Here is a 16,965-nt window from a genome sequence, read left to right on the forward strand (position 1 = left end):
TACTGTTATACAAAATGAAAGGCCAGCCTGTTTACTCTTTTACAGTACCAACATCACTCTCTTGTTCAAAAAAATCAAGTTGTAGTGCAAAAAAGAAAAACACTGTGCAGTGCACAGTACAGACATTCCTGAGAGTGTTTAGCACAATATAACAGTCCCAACATAAAACCTGATGCATAATCAAACTGACTCTCTTAACTGCTATTCTGTAGGTTTACATGCTAATGCAGCTGTGCACTTTGGTGGTGCTAGGCTAATCTTAGCTCTCTGTGCAGTTTGTTCGTGCTAGGTTAGTAGCTAACGTTCACGTTAGCTAACGTTAGCTACTATAGATAGCTGTGTTCTGCAGCCGTAAGCTAGCTACCATTCAAGCTGTCGGTACACGATCCGTTCTGCCTGCACGATCCGTTCTGCACATGCGCAAGATAATACTGTTTTACGTATCCATACGACCTGCACGATCTGTTCCACGCTAGCCTATGGCTAGCCTCCACCGGGAAGCTAACGTTAGTTTAGCTAACAGCTAATTCGGCTAACCGCTAGCTGACAGCTAGATTCAGTCTAAAATAACGTTAACTCAAACGTAATGGGAAAAGCAGGCTACAGCTAAATTAAGACTTCACAGTAATAACAATAAAGACAAGTATTGAGTGATTGTATTTTAAATGAGCACAAGTAAAGTAGAACTGACGTAACAGCTGTTATATATGTCAACGTTTATTTTCAAGTTTTATTTTGAGGGTCTTTTAAAGTTATTACATGCTGTCTCAGCTAGCAGTTAGCCGAATTAGCTGTTAGCTAAACTAACGTTAGCTTGGCTGTCGACCGGAAGCGTGGAACAGATCGTGCAGTGTCGTAAATCCTCGTACAACCGCGCATGCGCGAACATTTTGCGCATGTGCAGAACGGATCGTGCAGGCAGAACGGATCGTGTACCGACACAAGCCAACATTAGACGATAACTAACATTAGCTAAACACAGCTGTCTAGGCGCCAGTAGCTAGCTAACGTTAACGTTAGCTACTAACCTAGTACGAACAAACTGCACGGAGAGCTAAGATAGTTAGCTAGCACCACCTAAGTGCGCAGGCTACACAACACACTACACAAACATGAAATTAATTTAGCCAACATTCGTACTTGGTACTATATTTGAAGTATTCCCATACCTTCGAAAACTTAAGGGCGAGCTGTTTTTTTAGGACTTTTTCTTTTCATGGGGCTTTTTGCAGGGCTTTGATGGGAATTCTGTGAGGAGGTTGCTGTTTCGTCCTCCATCCTGCAATGTTTTGGTCTCCCACATGTGTGTGTGTCGAAGCGTCGACGCAAAAATACGACGTCGACGTAATTTTGACGTCGATGCGTCGACATCATCGACGCGTCGCTACAGGCCTACCAATGAAGAAGGAACTCTCTGCTTATGAAAGGGGGCGTGGTCTGAGTAAGTGGGCGTGGTTAAAGTATAGGGGGCGGCTCAGTATCACATGTAGACAACACATTATAAGTTTCATGTAAATCGGATGATGTTTGTCATATAAGGCAGATTTCCTTTCGCCAGCGGGGGGTGCTATGACCAGAAGTCAATTTTGGCCTGTAGGTGGCCTCAGGCCTGGACTCTTGTTGATTGCAGATATGACAATGTACACTGTAGTTACAGCCACTTTCTCGTTCACGCTAAACACTCAAAATGGCCGCGATGCCACGCCCACACCGTTTGACGAAAAGTTTTTCTTTTAAAAACTTTTCATCTTTAAGGTCTTTAGATGACACAGACCGAATTTTCCATCGGATGAAATCTCTAGGAGGAGTTCGTTAAAGTATGGCACCTTGACTTTTAGGCCTACTTCCTGTTGCCACTAGGGGGCGCTATGACTTTGAGTAAATATCGGCCTTTAGATGTCGTCAGGGTTGGACTTTTATGAATCCTGAAAAGTTTCGAGCCAATTGGACAATGTACACTCAAGTTACACCCACTTCCTGTTTCGATGGCAAAACGCACAAAATGGCCGCCCCTCCACGGCCATGCCCTATGACGAAAAGTTTTTCTTTTAATAACTTTTCATCTTTAACATCTTAAGATGGCATAGACCAAATTTGAAGTTGATTCGATGAAATCTCTAGGATGAGTTTGTTAAAGTACGACATGTGGAAATGGTCAAAAGCACTAATTTCGAACTTTCAATTAAAAATGGCAGACTTCCTGTTGGGTTTAGGGTATGGCTCCAATGACGTTTTGTTGTACGTCTTGATATGCTTCATATGTGTACCAAGTTTCGTGAGTCTACGTTAAACGTACTGCAGGGGCTCAATTCTTTAAGTTTTGTAGGGGGCGCTAGCGAGCCATTTTTGTGCGCCTATTCCCGAAATCCTTATAATATGTACCGCCAATTCTGGTTAGTTTTTGAGTATGTTAAGCCCCTCAAAAAGGCGATTAATTTGCCAGACGAAGGAATAATAATTCCTTCAGTTTCAATAGGGCCATCGCCGCTGTCGGCAAAGGCATAATGTATAATGTTTCTTAACATTATACCCTGTGCAATAAACACAAACCAGTGGTGGATGAAGTATACTCAGATCTTCGACTTAAGTAAAAGTAGCAATACCACAGTGTAGAAATATAAGTAAGAATACAAACATTTTAGTATCAAAATACATTTAAAGTAGCTATACCAAAAGTAAAAGTATACTTTATGCAGAATGGCCCATTTCAGAATAATTTTGAATTATAGCCTTTTTATTGATGTATTATATATATATATATATATATATATATATAATTCTTTACTATACATAGACGTCAGCATGAGGAAAGGTTGCTTCGTTTTTCTTTAACCATCTAACCACCACAGTGTAGAAATATAAGTAAGAATACAAACATTTTAGTATCAAAATACACTTAAAGTAGCTATACCAAAAGTAAAAGTATACTTTATGCAGAATGGCCTATTTCAGAATAATTTTGAATTATAGCCTTTTTATTGATGTATTTTATATATATATAATTCTTTACTATACATAGACGTCAGCTTGAGGAAAGGTTGCTTCGTTTTTCTTTAACCATCTTCTGAGTCAAATTTATTTATGTTCAGGAGCTGAGGCAATTTATCTTTGTGGAGATTTCAATAGCAGGATAGCTGCTTTTAATTATTTTAAAGAAGTGGATGAGGTTCCCTCCGGAGATTCTTTGGATGATTTTGTAAACATGGGGACTTTTGTAAGCATAGTCAATGATTGAATTTCTAAAGTTATGTATTGTTAATGGAAGGGTGTGCCCCCCCCCCCCCCCCCCCCCCCTCCCAAAATGGTTATTACAGCTATATCTGTGAGGGTTAAAGCTGTGGTTGACTTTATACTTGCGTCATATGACTGCTTACAATGTGACTTCTTTGAAGTATTAGCTGACTCCAAACCTATTAATTAAGTTTGCAAACTGTATGGATCTAATTGGAGAAAGATGCAGAGTTCCAAATCATTCTTTACTTTCGTTAAAACGTCTAATAAAGACTGAGGCTTATTATGTAGCCCCTCAGGACAGTAACTCCATTACTTCAGCAAAAAAGAAAGTCAGTAGGACTTTACCAGCTAACTTCTTATCTTCTGGTTTACAACAATCTTTATTGGAATTGAAGAATGACTAATGCCTTAGAGAACAAGAAAACCTAGATAATTAGTATTGTAGTTTCTGCAAACTGATTAAAGAAGAAAGAGAAGTTGATGGTAAAGCTGGAGATAATCGTAGAAGAGAAGACATTCTTAGAAGTTTTTAAGAACAGATATGCCTTCAAACAGAACAGGTGTTAAACAAATAAAGAAGAAAAAGAAGATTTAAAGATAGAAAATTCAAACATCAAGTCCACAGAAAATTTGGTCTGAAATTAATAAATAGGAAAATGGAGGTGCTGGGGCCAGATGGCAATACTGTGACTGGTTGTCTCAGAGATTTTCCAGTGATACTTCAGATTTTGATGAATGGTATCATAAAGAAGTATGTTAAAGGAAAAAGGTAAGAAAGCCTATTTGGCTTTAAAGAGAGAATATTGCGTAAGTGAGGACCTTAAATAAGGATCTCACTATTATAATGAAGTTCAATTGGCTATCAATAAAGTAAAACTGGGGAAAGCAACTGGACTTGAGATATTAAAATCGCCCAAATTATTTTAAATATGTTTTGAATCTGGTAAAATATGTTGTCTATTATAAACCCAATACCAAAAACCACCAGTGAGGACCCAAGGATGCCATTACATTACAGAGGAATCAGCCTTATGAGCACAGTCTGTGTTCTACTTAATGAGAGGCTCATGTTGTATCTGGATTTATTTTGTTAAATAGGATTGATTTAGTAAACATGGATGATGCACAAAGATTGAGTTGGTTGTTCACATATGCATCATTAGCTAGTTACCTGGAGAAAGCCTGGGAGATGAGGGGGAAAAAAAACTATTTTTCAAGATAAGGTTTGATTTATATTTAGCAGGTTTTTTTTCAGTGTATTAATTGGAATTATAGACATGTTATAGTAGTGCTTCATTTGGTAATTTATTTTATTTATTTGTGCTCTTGTGTATTACCGAAAGATGCATCTTTGTAAAATGGTGGCGTCTTTGATGTGTGATGTTCACTAAGGGATCAATAAAGTCTTATCTTATATTAATGTAGCCTGTTAATACATTATTTGTTAATCATATTTCGTATTATTAATCTGAATCTGCAAAGAAACTAAATGTATTAACTAAGTAGTAGTGGAGGAAGAAGTGGCCTACAATATTTTCCTCAGAATTGTAGTGGAGTAGGCCTATAAAGAAGCAGAAAACGGAAGTAGTCAAGTAAAGTGACTCAAAATTGCACTTACATGAGTTGTAGGCTATGTGAGTAAATGTAGTACTTAGTTACTTTCCACCACTGACAGCAGGCTGATATTAAGACAGTTTGGCTTTTCATGGGAGAATATTCCTCTTGGTTACCTCTGGAAGGCAGCAGCAGCTAAATGAGTGTAAATGACCGCAAATTGCCAAAGAAGAAGAAGAAGCAGGAGAGAGTGAGGAAAAACCATCATGACGAAGAAGTCGAAGAAGAACAAGGAAGACCGCAAAAAAAGCCTGTAATTAAAGTCACAAGTTGTCATGCGTACTTAGTATGATAGAAGGGAAGTGCCATTTATAACAGTGCTACAGGGCTATCTGTGTCCCGCGCTCTCCGCTACACTTCTGTCCTTCATGCGGTTTGCGCATTAAACTGTAACTTAACAGGTAGTAAAGTCAACTTTAGTGGCGCGACTTTGTTGAAATGGGTTTCGTTTATCCCAGTCGTTAATGAATCCGTATGAGAGTCTTTCCTAGATGTTTAGTTCCAATGAGTCGACAGCACAACATTACCAGCGGCAAGTTTATATTTAATACATGTATTGCTAGGGCGAGTAAGAACACACCATGGCAGACAGAAGGACTTTCAACGTTGTGATTTTGGGTGTGGGATTTTTGTTCATTTTTACCGCCTTCACCACTTGTGGGAACGTTGAAGTAAGTTCAACTTTATTACTGAGTTTTTACACGTCCAAACCTGTGTTTCTTATAGCTACATAGTCACATGTGTTTGTTGTTGCCTCGAAAAGATTATTTTCCGAAAGCCTGCAGAAGACACTGAGCTGAGATGAATTTTTTTTTTAATGGATGGAACAGATTTCCTGTCCCTCAGCTATGTAAAACGCATTTAAAACTCAATAAAGATAACCTCATTCTGCTTTTACACATATCTGTGTACACACACAAAAATTCTATTTTAGTGTACTTTAGGCCTATTTGTATAATTTATCCCGAATAATTTGACTGCTAGATACCTTTATGCAGAGAACAAAGCATAAAACTACTGCTTTTGGTTTTGTATGCACATTTTGTTATTAAAACGTTTAATCTAAAAAGTTCCAACCGAAGATGTCTAATGCGCAGGAAACCAGCTAATGTCAGACGCACCTCGTGTTTCTAATTGTATTCAATGGTCAGTGAAATTATCAAACCAGATGGATGACTTGAGGACATAATTAAGCCTTATTTTGTCCAGTCTAACCCTGTGCTTCCATCTCATTTTCTTTTAGCAAACTGTAGTGAAAAGCCTGCAGACTGATACCTTCACTGGGAGTGGCTACCACAGGTAGGTCATGCATGTACACATCCTCAACTCAGGATGAAGAATAACATTTTAATAAACATGTGCATTTTAAAGTAAAACGTTAAATAATAATTATCTTTGCCTCCTTTACAGTCTTGGAATAATCTATGGGGTATTTTCGTTCTCCAATTTACTTGCGCCAACAGTCGTTGCAGTAATTGGACCAAAAATGACTATGTTTTTGAGTGGCCTTCTTTACAGGTAAACATTGTCGAGGTAATTACCTACAGGATGTTGACAAAGATGCTGAAGCTGAAACATGTTGCTCATTGCTGTTCTAAATGTTTTCTGTCTAGTGGGTACATTGCTGTGTTCATCATCCCTTCAACGTGGTCCTTTTACCTGACCTCTGTACTGATCGGCATAGGAGCAGCCAGTAAGTTCCTTTACCAGATTTGAAATTAGTTTTTATATTTGGTTACAATAATGTTGAAGCTACTACTGTAACTTTTTTTTTTTTTTTTTTTTAAATGTTTGCACCAGCATTATAGTTAAGGCGGTGATCAGTAAACTTTAAAGGAAAAATTGGAGTAAATTCTTTTTAGACAACTATCTTTTGGTTCTGGAGCATTCTCTATTTTCATTTATTCTCCCTACTCTACCTCATGATCCAGACCTGAAACCTGAGTTATAATGACTAATGATTAATGGAGATATTTTATTGTATTAATAGCCTATCAGTCACATTTACTCTAATTAAAAAGGGAAATCTGGAGTTTTATTTTGCTTATTGTTGCTTACAGCAACTAACGCTTATTTCATTATTGATTTATCCGATGGTTATTTTCTCGATTAACCGTTTTGTCTTTAAAATGCCAGAAAGTAGTAAACAAAACATGCTGATTATAATTTCCCAGAGCTGAAGGTGACATCTTCAATGTTTTCTTTTGTCTCCAAAACCCGAAGACTACCAAGAAAAGCATCAAAACCTCACATTTTAGAAGTTGAACATTTGTTCTTAAAAATGTACAGAAACAATGAGTCAGTTATCAAAATATCATATGATAATAATATAACTCATTGTTTCAGTTCTAGCTTACAGTTTATTTGTATACCTGTTTTTATTCAGAATAGGCAGGTTTCCATTTTTTGGTTTGGCACCCTCACATCCCATTTACAAAAAAGTACACATAAATGGGCTACTTCAACTTGGTTTCTGTTGTTTTTACAGCCTATTCAAGCTCAGTTTCTGTGTTCCAAATAGTGTTTAATCATGCATATAGGGATTATCATGACTGGGATGTGTTGATGCGTATAAACAGTATCCCAAATTAGACCTTAAATGGGTTAGGAGCTGTTTCTGTAAATAGCGCGCAGCACTTTGAGTTTGCTCATAGATGTTAGTGAAAATACTGAGAAAGCAGCCCTCTGTTGAGCATTTACTGGAAAAATAAAGAAAAATGATTTGGGGCTGTTTTCAAAGCGGCCTCAAATCATTGTGGTGTCATGAATTTTTATCATGTCCCAGCGCTTAGGTGCATAACTTACCAACACATGAAGATCATTTTTCACTTTGTGTGGGCAATTCACTTTTTTTTTTTCTCTCAAATGACCTCACTCACTTACTTTCCTGCAGTGCTCTGGACAGCTCAGGGACACTTTCTGGTGGAAAACTCTGAGGCTTCCACCATCAACAGGAACACAGGGATGTTCTGGGCTCTCCTACAGTGCAGGTATGCAGCTACTGAGTACTGACACAGTAATGTTACAATGTTCTTTTTTTAATTGAACCTTTATTTATCCAGGTAAGTCGATTGAGAACAAATTCTCATTTGCAACAACGACCTGTCACACTCACACAGTTACACATTCATATCTGGAAGCTGCCCAGTACAACCACAGTCTCATCTGCTGGCCACTGAGGAGCTCCACTGGAGCAAGCGCTGCTCTTTCACTTTCCCCACCCAGATTTTATCCCGTCGGTCTGGGGATTGAACCGACGACCTCCCGGTCACAAGCTCACTTCTATAACCTTTAGGCCACCACTGCCCCAAGACCATTACCTCCAGGCATTATTTCATTTAAACCACACTGCATTTTAATACTTAGATTATACTGAATGTGATTCTCTGAAAAAGACTTAACTACAGCCTTAAGTGAATTAAATATTAATTTTTTTATTTGAGAACCTAAAAATCCTCCTAATTTGCTTCCTAAACCAACCCAAGGTTGCTATTAAAGTACCCTGCATTATATTATTTCTTCCCATCATTACATACAGTGCATAAAACACAATTCATCATCACCATCTTTTCTTCCTCTTTTTGTTTGATGCAAGTATTTCAGTTGATCAATGATATAGCTACACTGCAGCAGCCAAAATACTGTCAGGTCTGTATTTTTTAGCATGACAAGATATTAATGTATGCTTTATTTAGAATATATTTAATAAATCATGTTACAATATCTGTCAGTGAGTTATTAGTTAAAACATATTAAGAGATTCTGCAGGTTTTGGCCATTTCATCTCTTGAATTCGGCCCACTGCTCTTGCACACTGGCTTGGACAACGAAATTGGTATCTGTTAAAATATGCAAATTTAATTAGTATAATAATTACATTGGCTGTCACCTGCTCCAAAGCGCACAAAAGGGCATTGCTAAGCTGACTCTGCAGTGGTGATCCATGCCACAGTAAACTTATGAATCAGTTCTTCTCAGGCTGCCGTGAAACACACACACACACACACACACACACACACACACACACACACACACACACATACAGAATGCAGTTACTGTTATCTTTAATGAATAAACTCTGTTATCCCTCGCTGAGGCTTTGGGACTGACTAATTGCTCATCTACATTTTGAAGTTTAGGTGAAATGTAATTAAAGACAAAAATAGATCACAGCATTTTACAGACTGCCCGGTTCACCATGAAAGGCAAATAAACAGCTTAAAATATGAAAGAAGCATCCTCAAAGGATGCTTCTTTCATATAATGCAGATTGTTGTGTTTAGAAAGTCAGCGTTTGATCCAACCACCAACAAGTCCAGTCCTTCTTGTTTGCTTTTTCTGTCTGTAAAACATGATTTGTCAGATGACATTTCAGATAGCACTGTATAAGCACTGTTTCTTTTAATTCCACTAGTTGTCCTAATGCAATCACTTTAACTAAAGGTCAAATGTTGAAGCTGTGAAAGCTCCAGACTCCTACACCAGAGGTTTGATTCACATCAAACTTGTTCTACACAACGAATTGCACAGAGGGCATTACAATTAAATGTTTAAATGTTTAAATGTTTAACTAGAACTTCAAATCTCAGACATTATTGCTCCAATTAAGATACACTTTTAAGGAATGATCCGGCTATTTTTTGTTACTTTATAAAGATCATACATTGTTATTCCAAATTATTTGACTTTAAATTTGCGTGGAAAACCATTGCTTTGAACCATCTAAGTTTTTACACAAGGTGAAACTTAACAGGTCAAGTTGTATTAACACAGAGCGGTAAGTTGCTGCAGTAGACAAATCAAGAGTAATTAGTAGTCATTACTAAAAATCATTACATTCATTATTTTCTAAATAAGCATATAAAGTTAAAGCTTTAGTGTGTCATTTTTTTATATTAATGAACATCCGTTACATTTAAGCCATTGCCAAATGAGTTGATACAAAGCTAATTAAGACTATGGGCATCACAAAACTCTCTCTGTATTTCTCAGTATGACTATGTTCAGAAACTGGTGTCGCCCGGCAACTTTCGCACGCAGAAAATCCAGTGAAGATAATTACCTCTTCTGAAGAGTCCATCATGTTTTTTTTAATCCTCCGTGTCCTCCTTGGTTACTAGCAACTGCGTGGAGGAGGGGTTGGGGTAGTGCGCGATCACGGAAAGCTTGTATCATGTGGATGCGCCGACAGTTTTGTGGTCATTACTTAGAATTCCTCATAGGAGAGACAGAAACTACGCACTGTAGCTTTAAGCATGCAAAGAAACATAACAAATATAAAACTTTAAGCTAGTTATCACTACTACAGAAATAATTTGTCTTTATAAAAATTGTTTTTCCTTTATGACAATCTGATTTTAAGAACAATGTATTCAATACATTTGTTCCAAAAACCACAAAAATAACAACACACATCAGACATTGTAACTTCCCAATGCATTGTACTGCATGGAAAGTTTCACTCCGGAGCTAGAATTACTGAAATTCCAATTTGTGCATTTGCTACTGAACATTTGCCACTGCCCAGAGGCCATCAGTCCCCACCCTGGGTCTTGGTCATGGTACAATAAGAAATGTAGATAAACATGAACACTAAATCAACCATACAAAACCAAAACCCAGATAACATCAATGCACACCCAAAACATTAACAGAACATTATTAAAACACACTTTAACTAGGAAAACATTCAGAGCATATATAAATTTTTTCGCATGAGCCTTTGCATTGCTTCAGCGCAGAACAGTTCAAATGACCCTCCCATACAGAAACTTAACATCCTTAGTTATCTCTGCTTACTAATATGATCTGTGCACTGCATACTTAAGCTGATTATTACAAACAACTAATGAGATTTAGTAACGAATATGGTTTTTAACAAAACATGAAAGAATAAGTAGTGACCACTAAAACATTTAATTACAACTAAATCTGGGTTTACAGTGTAAACAGTGATCAACTTAATACGAGACGATTGAAAGCTCTAGGTTAGCTGCTAAATTGACCTTTAGGTGGAATTGTTTTGTCAAATGACCTGACCCAAAAAGTAAAAAAAAATAGGTTTGATGAGGCATCGAAAAATTTAATTTTGAAACTTTTTTCCCCCTTCCTTGACATCTGTCATTTAATCACTTGATTAACCTATTTCAACTCATTTACAGCATGCTGTTTGGCAATCTTTACATTTATTTCGACTGGAATGGAAAAACAGAGGTATCAGGTAAGATATCAGGTTAAAATTGAGTATTAAGTACTGTCATGGCTATAATAGCAAAATGTAGCATGATGATGAAAGCAAAATACCAAGAGGATTATATGAGTGATTGGTTATTCTGAATATGCTCCTAGCTTAATGTTGTTAATATATCTTGTGTATTTTAATTAAGCGGCTTATTTTAATCTTCCCCTTTCAGACAGCAGCAGGAAAAACATTTTTCTGTCCCTGTTGGTCACCTCCATACTTGGCACACTCAGCTTCCTGGTGTTGAGAAAGAGCCGTCATGAAGACGAGATGCTCTCTGAAGAGGAAGGGCAGGCACTGCTCTCAACTCCTGTGATGTAAATGAATACCCTTTAGATAATTACACCTTTTTCACTGCTGTTAAAATCACTCAGAATATATAGAAATGCCTGAACCACTACTGAAAAAGGACAAAGAGGGTACGAACCTCAAGTGATGAATAAAAAGTGAAAGTAGACTGTTTATGCAACATATACAAACATATTAAAGTGAACCGAATTTACCTTTCATCCACTTATAAGCTATAACCAAACCATATATATATATATATATATATATATATATATATATATATATATATATATATATATATATATATATAATTTTTTTTTTTTACTATTACATTATTATTATTATTATTATCATTAATAATAAATAAGTATTCTTTTTTCAAATAACCAACCTTGAATTTTGCAAGAGTTTTCAAGATGACTTACCATTGCAGTTCTGCAGCAGGTATAAATCACTCTGTCATTCACAAAAATGACTATCAATTTTTCTCAAGTCAAGCCTAATCATAGCACTTTATACAAGTAGGGTAGTCTGGCTATCACCGGACCAAGCAAGTAGGGTGCAATCAGGCAGATTTGGGGCAGCAGGGACGTAGACTTTGTCCTTGAGAGTGACAGCAGTTAAAGTCCCCAAATTCTCCACCAAGATTCTCAACATTATTTAATTTTTTTATGGCTTGAATATGGACACATTTTGAGATAAATATAGCTGTCATCAAAGACTACTGAAAGTCATGTAAAAAATTTCCTGGCCCTGATGCAAGGGCATATGTAGGGCATTTTAACACTAAGAAAATCAGCTTTGTGAAAAAGATATGACTGAAATTAGTAGATTGTATCAAAATCTTGTTAGTGTGTTCATTTGGGACCAAACTCATTCTCTAAGCCTGTTTGTGTCTGTCATGTGGCAGCAGTTTATGTTTAGAAACGGTTTCTAGTATCTCCTAGATGCAGGTATTTGATCCTTGCTTATTGGCTGAGTTTGAGTGTGTGCATGATTCCAACAGAATAACAAAGAATACTATAGGGAGCCATCATTTACTGTGAAAAACACCTTCTTTTGCAGTGTGTTGGGATTGTCAGGAATCCTTTTGATCTTTATGCAGCTACAATGTCTTTGATTTGTAAATCACTTCACCTGTTTGTCACTTGAAGGGAGGTCTGTCATTGTTTGTGTGTGCAGTTTACTTTCATTAATTAATTAATTTCGGCCTTGTCAAAGTTAAAATTGATTTATTTTCTGTTGTTTAGGTATAAGCACAGAGCAAACACTGCCATGCAGGATGCCAAGTCAGAATTCAGTAAGTTCTATTATTTATATATATATATATATATATATATATATATATATATATATATATATATATATATATATATGTATGTATGTATATATATGTATATATGTATGTATGTATATATATGTATATATGTATGTATGTATGTATGTATATATATATATGTATATATGTATGTATGTATGTATGTATGTATATATATATATATATATATATATATATATATATATATACATACATATATACATGCATATGTGTATATATGTATATATATATATATATATATATACATATATATATATATATATATATATATATGTGTATATGTATTATATAATAAAAAAATAACTATATGTATTAACAAGACTAATGGTGTGTCTCAAATCCATTGGGAAACAACTCCAAAAAGATCTCAGATAACTAAAAAACGTGTAAAATTGTAGAAAAAAAATTATGATGTGTGTTTGTGAAAATCATCTTGCATTGATGTTCCAAAGTCAGTTTGTGTTGCACATATTGTATCATCTTATGTAAGTATAAAATGGAAAGTATGTTGATTTACTTGTATACTACCTGCAATGTAGAACTTACTGTATAAAATTAGTATGTAAAATCAGCTCTTAGTGTGTTAGCGTGCTAACATTTGCCAATTAGCAATTGGAAAAGTTATTTCACTTCATCCTAAAGGGGAACATGAATGTGTTTACCAAATTTCAAATTCCACCCAGTAAATGTTGACATGTTACACTGGAGAAGTGAAAACTTTAACTTGTGGGTGGTGCTAGACGAAGCGTCGACGTCTGTATCAAAAACATTGTATTTCAGCTGCTAGCATGGCTAAAAATGCACATGCAATAGAGGTGATACTGCATTTTCATCCTTGCAGTGTAAATTGGTATCATCTGAGATTTTTCACAGTTGATATACAAATAACAAAAAAAGGCACAAAATACGTAACAGAAATGTTTGTTATTTCCCCTCTTGTCTCAGTTATTTGGCATACTGTTGGTAAGCTCTAGTTCTCCACACGTCACTGCTCTTAGTCTGAAAGTAGCAGGCAGTCACAGGCAGTTTTGTTTTTCTTCAGGTCAAAATGTCTTTCATGTGGATACAACTCTTCTGGAGAGTACATAGAAACTGCCTGTTCCAGATTATATCTCTGTTTGTCAACAGGGAACTGTGCTACACTTACATCCACCTTCAATGCAGTCTGAAGTTGTTTGGATGATCAGATTGCTCTTTGTCTTGCGAGTATCTTGTGTGCATGTAGACGTGTGTACACCTGCCTCAAAGGTATCGGGGTTTATCGAAGATGCACGCTGATTTATGTCAAGAGAGGGCATCCAGGCATATATAAACAAACCTAGTGGGATTTCTTCTTTTAAAACCGCCTGGGTGACATTCTCTCTTGGTTTTTTCCCCCCACCTGCATTCAGATGTGGCTTTTTGGCTTATTTAGACAGATTATTTATTTGCATTGAACTTAAATTGTCACACGGTAATGGGGCCTTAACGTCTACATTTTTATCGGAGCTCAATCCACATGTGAAAAAGGTATAAAAGTGTTAGGCATATATAATATGTATTTATTAGCAATTCAAATCAGTGTATTGTGTGTCCTCCTGTTCAGAAACCATTCTGCAACTTCTGAAGACTAAAACGATACTGCTCCTGAGTCCCTGCATGGCATACAGTGGTGAGTCGCATGGAGAATACATTAATATAGTGAGTATCTAAGCCTCCAGTGAAGGCTTGCAGCTACAGCGTGCCCTTTTTGTTCTGCAGGCCTGGAGCTATCTTTCTACAGCGGAGTGTATGGGACGTGTATCGGAGCAACTACACAATTTGGAGAAGCAGCTAAAGGCTTGATTGGGATCTCTGGGATTGTGGTAGGCATTGGAGAAATTGTGGGTAAGTTTATATTCCTCGATCAGAGCTCATTTAGGTGATTGAAAGTCACTGAATTCAAAAATATGTTCTTTCTCATCAGGTGGAGGCTTGTTTGGATTGTTGTGTAAGAACAATCGCTTCAGACGGACCTCGGTTGTGTTTCTGGGAATGGTTGTCCATTTTGTTGCTGTCTATTTGATCTTCCTCAACATCCCAGATGATGCCCCGGTTGTCTTTAGTACCACCACCCAACATAAACCATATCTAACTCCAAGGTAGGCAACGCTTTAACAATAAAGAAGAGTGAACACGAAGAAGGCCAGTTCCAATTCTGTTTTGTTTTAATAAGAACTATATTTTCTCTCTCAGTGTATCCATTGCACTGCTGTGCAGCTTCTTGCTTGGACTTGGGGACAGTTGTTTCAACACACAGCTCTACAGCATATTAGGCTGTGTTTATGCTGGACAAAGCACGCCTGCTTTTGCCATCTTCAAATTCATCCAGGTAATCCCGAGTTGCCAATTCTCAGGCATTGTTATCAGAGCTGAGAAAAGCTGGGCTAAAATGTTGCTTGTCAAGTATGAAATAAATTCACCTGAAGCCCCATTAAAATGGAAAAGAACAAGACCCACATATGCCTCCTAATCTCCCCTTTGTGTTTGCTGAAAAATGTGTCTCTAACAAGAAATAAACCCTAGAAATTGTGGTATTTTCTAAAAGTCCAAATGAAATTAAAAAGTATTTTTTGTCTGTTACAGCACATGTGCTTTCTAAATCACTTGTCCTGTGTTCTCGATTAAAAAAATCAGAAACCAAAAGGGAGAAATTTTATTTTATATTTTTTATGATGGCGCTCCCTAGTTTTGCATTAATTTGACTGAATACCGATCTGGTATCTGTCTATATAGATCAAGTCTTGCATAAAGCAGAAAGTTCTTCCATTTAAAAAACTCATTAACATTATTTTTATCAACAAAAAGGAATGCGATTTCAGTTGCATATAAACATGACAGTAATTCAGATATAGTATATAAAAACAAATAATACTACTACTTATACTTAAATAGCAATAACAATATATATAATAATAACAATAAGCATGTTGTCTAATAAACAGACAATGCCATTTGCCGATTGTAAATCTAATGAATTGCACAAAACAAGTTCAGTTATTAAACTTGTACAATTCTTCTAGTCAACGTCTTGTACTTCCTGGCCAACGACCATTGGTTTTGTTGGCTGAACTTAAAACTCTTAAATTCTGTTCTCCTTTGTCAGTCTGTTTTTGCAGCAGTGGCGTTCTTCTACAGCGGTTACCTCCTGTTGAAGTGGCAGCTCCTGCTGATGGTCACCCTGGGCTTCTCTGGAACGCTGTGCTTCTTCGTGGTGGAGAGGATGCAGAACTTCTTGGTAGATTTGCAGGAATATTAGAAAGAATACATTTCTGTATCAGCATTGATTGTTCCTTGGGAGGAACTACAGCCATCAGAAAAACAATCCTGTCTTTTTCATTTCACAAGGGGTTATTCTAAAATCTTTTAATATAACACACTGTAGGTCATTTATACATACATACATACATACATACATACATACACACATACATACAGCTATACATCCATACATACATACATACATACATACACACACACACACACACACACACACACACACACACACACACAGTATACACATACATACACACATACATACACATCTGGATAACATTTATACTTAAAATAAGATTTTAATTGTTGCAAGAACTGAAACCGAGTTGCCTGAAGAGAACATTTGAATAGCATTACATGGTTGTGAATCAGCCTGGATCGTACCTTGCACTGTCTGTTCTAATAACCCAACACTACACAGTATCATTGTTAATCATTAACATAATTTTTCTACTGCACTGCTACACAAAAATAACCACTCACCTTATTTCACACTTATTTGCATTGCTTCCAGCTCAGGTTTGTTATTAAGGCAGTGTTGAAAATATTTGATGTATCTAAAACTGTTATTTTTAAGGCTGTTCATAGTTTGTCAGAATGATTGACAGTTTGATAAAAATAGATGAGAGAAAATAATGCAATATTGTATCGTCAACTAATTAATGCCCGACAATCATTGTTCTTAACTTGATTTGTAAATGTTGCATATTGTGAGTGTTTTTCTCCTAATTTTGTGAATCTTTGATTAATAAAGTGTCATGCATTTTTCAGGAATTTAATTGAATACTGTATTATGTAGCATTTAAACTCTTAGTTCGCATGGTGTAGATGTAAAACACAGTCAAGGCAACTGAAAACAACTGACATAAAAGGTTCGACCTATGGATAAATATTAATATAGAGGAATATTACCTCAGGTCATGCTTATAGGTTAAGTTGCCTTTGACCTGTA

The 16,965-nt window shown here is 36.3% G+C and overlaps 1 protein-coding gene across 3 annotated transcripts; it reads left to right on the plus strand.

Annotated features, from left to right (window-relative positions):
• Positions 1–5,024: 5,024 nt before the first annotated feature.
• On the plus strand, positions 5,025–16,419 carry LOC116059277 (UNC93-like protein MFSD11). 3 transcript variants are annotated; one of them, XR_004896228.1, is made up of 15 exons: positions 5,025–5,519; positions 6,092–6,147; positions 6,259–6,366; positions 6,462–6,541; positions 7,742–7,838; positions 11,010–11,068; positions 11,262–11,406; positions 12,631–12,680; positions 14,305–14,370; positions 14,460–14,585; positions 14,665–14,839; positions 14,934–15,069; positions 15,844–16,125; positions 16,198–16,243; positions 16,283–16,419. XR_004896228.1 is itself a non-coding variant. In XM_031312245.2 (13 exons), the coding sequence occupies exons 1-13, from the start codon at positions 5,430–5,432 to the stop codon at positions 15,994–15,996; spliced, it is 1,341 nt and encodes a 446-aa protein (XP_031168105.1). In that variant the 5' UTR covers positions 5,025–5,429; the 3' UTR covers positions 15,997–16,160. The 3 variants fall into 3 exon arrangements, 1 of the variants encoding a protein (XP_031168105.1); XR_004896227.1 differs by having other exon boundaries at positions 16,198–16,419; XM_031312245.2 differs by lacking the exons at positions 16,198–16,243; positions 16,283–16,419 and having other exon boundaries at positions 15,844–16,160.
• The last annotated feature ends 546 nt before the right edge of the window (positions 16,420–16,965 follow it).

This window comes from Sander lucioperca, chromosome 21 (genome assembly GCF_008315115.2).
Source record: "Sander lucioperca isolate FBNREF2018 chromosome 21, SLUC_FBN_1.2, whole genome shotgun sequence".
Classification (NCBI taxonomy): domain Eukaryota; kingdom Metazoa; phylum Chordata; class Actinopteri; order Perciformes; family Percidae; genus Sander; species Sander lucioperca.